This window comes from Lucilia cuprina, chromosome 2, assembly GCF_022045245.1.
Source record: "Lucilia cuprina isolate Lc7/37 chromosome 2, ASM2204524v1, whole genome shotgun sequence".
Classification (NCBI taxonomy): domain Eukaryota; kingdom Metazoa; phylum Arthropoda; class Insecta; order Diptera; family Calliphoridae; genus Lucilia; species Lucilia cuprina.
The window spans coordinates 14199525-14205551 of NC_060950.1; the positions used below are offsets into that span (position 1 = coordinate 14199525).

Sequence of the window (6027 nt, forward strand, 5' to 3'; positions counted from 1 at the left end):
ATCCAGAATATATATACTTTATAGGGTCGGAAAATTATATTATAGAAATTACAAACGGAATGACAAACTTATATATACCCTTCTCACGAAGGTGAAGGGTATAAAGAAAACTCGGATTAATTTTTTGAAATAAAAAGTTATTGAAGATGAAAAGATTGAATTTGTGGTGAAATACTGATTCACTTTTTTGAAATTAAAAGTATTTGGAGATGATAAAGTTAAATTTGTGGTGAAATATGTTAGAAAAATTAAGCTTTCTATTAGATTATTACGAAGTGAAAGTGATTTAAAGATAAAACTTAATTTTAAGGTAGGAAATTGGTTTAGTGGTGAAAAATTATATTGGTGGTGAAAAAAGCACATTATTAATGAGTACAAAAACAAGTGAAAACCAAGAATGAATTGATGATTAAAATAAATTAAAAATGTTATAGAATTGCTATGCCTTAACCTAGTTTTGCGCTAAGCTTTTTATATAAATAAAACTATTTTCAAATATAAATATAATGCGAACATTATATAAATTTATTATGTTTTTAGATCATGTTATAATTTAATAATACATTTAAAATATGATATATCAAACAAAAAAAAAATGAAGTATAAAATTGTGTTTTAAATACAATCATTATTAGTTTTAATGTTTATCATAAATAATTAAAAATACATTACAATATAAAAATTATATTTATAAAATAATATTGCTGAAATAAATGTTATTATTACATAATTAAAATACCAAGGAATGCTCTCTATTCAAATATAAATCAATACAAAAACTAAACAAAATTAAGAAAAATAACTTAATTTTTATAAAAAAAAAATATAATAAAAATTTTAACAAAAATATAAAAAACAGTTATATAGTATTTGTGCTTTAAAGTATACAAAAGAAAAGAAAAAGAACATCGGTAAAGAGTCATAGCTTAAAGAAGAACACTACTACTTACAAAACACACTTGTAAATGTATAAAATCTTTAATGATCTAACATTTCTACGCTATTGGATTCTTTTTCATCAATTCAATATCGGCTGCCATCATATCATTGACCAATTCCATAAATGTTACTTTCGGTGTCCAATTCAATTCACGTTTAGCTTTCGAGGCATCACCCAACAAAAGATCTACTTCGGTGGGACGGAAATATTTGGGATTTATACGTACACGCACCACACCGCTATCCTGTTCGATGCCAACCTCATTAACACCTTCTCCCTGCCAGATAATCTGACGTCCTATATAACGAAATGAGGCCTCAACAAATTCACGTACACTATGCGTTTCTCCGGTGGCAATGACATAATCTGAGGGTTTCTCCTGTTGCAACATCATCCACATGGCCTCTACATAATCCATAGCATGACCCCAATCACGTTTTGAATCTAAATTACCCAATTCAAAGTATTCCAATTGATTGAGATAGATTTTTGCCACTGATCGGGTAATTTTACGTGTTACAAAATTTTCACCTCTTCGTGGTGATTCGTGATTAAAGAGTATACCATTGCAGGCGAACATATTGTAGGCTTCTCTATAGTTGATGACAATCCAGAAACCGTACATTTTGGCACAGGCTAAAATGAATGTTTTCAAGCATTGAAGGGGAAAGCAATTGAGTTTTTGTTAGTTCGATTAAAGAAGTGACTTTGGTTAAGATTTTTCGTGTCTTGCCTTGGTATGTAGCAGCTTTGTGATTGAAAATTTGTTTCTAGATTTTGTCTTGTAAGTTCAGGTTTCTTTTTAAGAACTTTTTTTAAGCATTTTTGTCGAACTGTTTTCTGACTTGAGTTTCTGTATTTTGTATTAGATTCTATATTATCAGAGTCACTTGTAAACATCACCTATTTAACTCACATGTTTTGAAGAAATGGAAATTTCTAAATCTATTTACTTAAAAATATCTAATACTATTTCTTCTAACCATACCTGTGGTTTAACACTTCTTTTTGTACTCATTAATTTCGCAATTTTGTTTATAAAGTTATAGCTTTAATAATTGATTCAACAATACACAACAATCCAAAAGTCTTAGGTTTTAGATTTCGCTCCTAATAGATTACAAAAGTGAGCACAAGACTGGCACATTATACTTATGTCATATATACTTACATTCCTAATTATGATCATTTGATAAAAAAGACTTGTTCTGTTAAACGGTCTTCAAAACCATAACTAGTTATTTAACACACCTTCCTTATTTAACCTAAAGATAAGAAATTCTGTTTAGTTTTAAACCATTTTGATATCAACCCCTTTGAATTCAAACATTATCTGCAAATTCTATTTAAATTTAAAAACAAATTTGTTGCATGATTTCATTTCAATCACATTTCTTTGTTAAAAATATCAATGATTCCAAACATAATCTGTCATGTCAAAGACTGTCCTTATTTTTACAAAAGACAAAAAAAAAATAGAAAATCGTATCACTTACCATATGGAGATCTGGGATAAAATGGTGTCTGTTCATTTTGTGGTGTTTCCACTACCTTGCCATATAACTCTGAGGTAGATGCTTGATAGAATTTCACCTTATTCTCCATGCCACAGGTGCGTATGGCATCTAATATACGGAGAGTACCAACGGCATCCACTTCCGCGGTATATTCACTAAGATCAAACGATACTTTAACATGGGATTGAGCAGCTAGATTATAAATTTCTTCGGGTTTAACCATATTAATAATTTTCACTAAACTACTGCTATCGGTCATGTCACCATAGTGTAATTTCATAAAGCCACCTTTGTGAGCCTGTGGATCGGCATATAAATGTTCTATACGTGAAGTATTGAAGGTGCTGGCTCTCCGTATAATGCCATGCACTTCATAGCCTTTTTTCAGTAAAAACTCTGCTAGATAAGAGCCATCCTGCAAATAAAGATAAATATCACATTAAACATTTGTAAATATTGTTGTTGTTGTTATTGTGCTTTTCCTTAAATTACAACAAACAACACGTCACGTTAATCTTATCTTTAAATTCGATAATTTATTTTCATATTTTTTCACAAAATATGATTCATTTTTGTTTTATTACCATATCTTAACTAAATTTTACATGCTTTTTATATTTTATTAAAGTTTTGTAATTTTTTTTTTCATTTTGGCTTTTTTTTCTTTACTTTACCTGTCCCGTTATGCCGGTTATTAGCGCAATACGTTTTCTTTCTTGTGTTTCACCATTTAATTCTTTGTTTGTATTAGTTGTGACATTTTCTACACTATTTTCTTGACTTTCAGCCATAATTTTTTGCTTTTTACACAGAATTTTGGTTTATAAAATTATTTTTATGTTAATATAAACAAATTAAAGTCTTTTTACCGACCAAAAATGCACTGTCTCTAAACAGCTGCTGGTTTTTCAGCAACAACAAAAATTACACTGGCAAATCCAGTGTACACTTAATAAGGTAGCCTCGTCGCTACAACAAATACAACAATACAAAAACAACAGGCGATTTGTTATTGTAGAATAATCCCATCTGTCAAAAAAAGCTGTGTGTGTAGAATGAAAAAGCAACAAATAAACACAATAAAAATATGAGTTTTTAGCAATTATTTAAATTTTTAACTATTAATATTAATATATTATATAAATTAAACGTTGAATGTCTGAAAATCATAACTATATCTATTGGGAAGACCAATTTCCGAATTAAACGTGTTTTTTGTGAAAAGTGATTGGTCGTGTTAAAAATAGTTGAAACTGATTTGGAACGTATGCCGGAGCTAAAGATTTTCTTTTTTTATCAAGAGAGAAGGATAACAAAGACATTTAATCACGATTGACCTAGAAAACTCCTTTAAAACCATAATTTTCTTCACTTTTTAAAATTTTTACACCTTTTGCGATTTTTTTTCTATGTAAACAAACAGGAATTTTGACAGATATGATTGTAAAAGCTGATGATCAGCTGTGCGGACGAGGCTACCTTATTAAGTGTACACTGGGCAAATCATTTGAAAAAATGGGGGGTGGTATAGAGAGATGCCATTGTGGTTAATTTGTAAAATAATAATAAGGTTGCCAGAGCTAAGATAAGAAATTGCGGAATTAGTTTAAGCGATTTTTTTTTTGAAAAAAATAACAATAGCAAAATAAAATAATTTATAGTCTCATATTTTATGAATTAACTTTGTAAAGTATAGATAGATAGTGGATAGATAGATAGATAGATAGATAGATAGATAGATAGATAGATAGATAGATAGATAGATAGATAGATAGATAGATAGATAGATAGATAGATAGATAGATAGATAGATAGATAGATAGATAGATAGATAGATAGATAGATAGATAATAGATAGATAGATAGATAGATAGATAGATAGATAGATAGATAGATAGATAGATAGATAGATAGATAGATAGATAGATAGATAGATAGATAGATAGATAGATAGATAGATAGATAGATAGATAGATAGATAGATAGATAGATAGATAGATAGATAGATAGATAGGTAGATAGATAGATAGATAGATAGATAGATAGATAGATAGATAGATAGATAGATAGATAGATAGATAGATAGATAGATAGATAGATAGATAGATAGATAGATAGATAGATAGATAGATAGATAGAAAGATAGAAAAGATAGTTAGTTAGTTAGTTAGTTAGTTAGTTAGTTAGTTAGTTTAGTTAGTTAGTTAGTTAGTTACATACATAGATTTCAAAAACTTTTCAAAACACTGTGCAACATTACAACAATGCTTTTCTCATTAAAGCCAATGTGATAAATGTTAAAATTCGTTTCCACTTGAGTAAACAAATGTAATATTCTTATATTAAATGAATAGATCATTAAAGCAATATTTAGTTACTAAAATTAAAGCAGTTTCTTTTAATTAAGCAACTAATTTTTACATTCCCATAATTTATCGGCACTATTAAAGGCCTATTATTTACTGAATAAGCTACTGTTCATATTTTGAATTTGTAGCTTTAACACACAACATTTCTGAAATTTTTTTTCAACTTATACAATTTTGCAAAACGTTATAATTATAAACAAGGTTATGAAACCATTTACATCTGGTTTCTTGTTGAAAACCTAAACAAATTATTTATTTTGCACAAAAAGTTCAGTGACTTTTGTAGGAATTTTTAGCTATTGTTTAGAATAATCATGAACAAAATAAAAAACGATCTGCACCACAAAATTTGCGCCATTATTAAATAATAATGAATCTGTGTCAGCGATCAATTAAACTTTAGTAGACAAGAAAACAAAACTGTTAAAAAGCACGTAACGAATATAAAGATCAAAACAAAATAGTACTTAATTGTTTTATAGAAAAATCTTGTTTTACAGACAGACATACGTTTATTTAATTCGTAAACATTTGTTGTTCGATGTTTGTTTTTTTAAGTTGAGAAACTGGTTTTGTTTTAAATGAGGTGAATTTTGAACCTACGTATAATATTTATGAAACTTTTTCAAAAATGCTCAATTAAATTTTCGCTTTTTATAAAAGCTTTCATAAATTGCACGCGTACAGGTAGTGTGTGCAGTACGTGTTTTTCAAGTTTTTGAAATTGTTTTGTTTTTCTAACTCAAATAGTTATGTCGTCATCATCGTTAGCATAATAATTACTACATATTAAGTTCAAAAAAGAGACATTTCTGAGAAAATTGAAAACTTTTGCATGCTACACATAAGATGGGTTGTAGTGTTTAAATAGCAATTAAATCGCACTGTTATGGTCATGTGTATCAGAATAGATACAAAGACTTGTATCTGATTCGATTTGTATAGACTATAGACTAGACTATAGACCAGACTATAGACTATAGTCTAGACTATGAACTAGACTATAGAATAGACTATAGAATAAACTATAGACCAGACTATAGACTAGACTATACACTAGACTATAGACTAGACTATAGGCTAGACTATAGACTAGACTAGACTATAGACTAGACAATAGACTAGACTATAGACTAGACTATAGACTAGACTATAGACTAGACTATAGACTAGACAATAGACTAGACTATAGACTAGACTA

General features: G+C 28.4%; 1 protein-coding gene across 1 annotated transcript; it reads right to left on the reverse strand.

The window, feature by feature from the left end:
* Positions 1-655: 655 nt before the first annotated feature.
* LOC111685218 (GDP-mannose 4,6 dehydratase) lies at positions 656-3480 on the reverse strand. The gene is made up of 3 exons (XM_023447467.2): positions 3132-3480; positions 2437-2872; positions 656-1576 (listed from the first exon to the last, which is right to left on the reverse strand). The coding sequence occupies exons 1-3, from the start codon at positions 3246-3248 to the stop codon at positions 996-998; spliced, it is 1134 nt and encodes a 377-aa protein (XP_023303235.2). The 5' UTR covers positions 3249-3480; the 3' UTR covers positions 656-995.
* Between the last annotated feature and the right edge of the window lie 2547 nt (positions 3481-6027).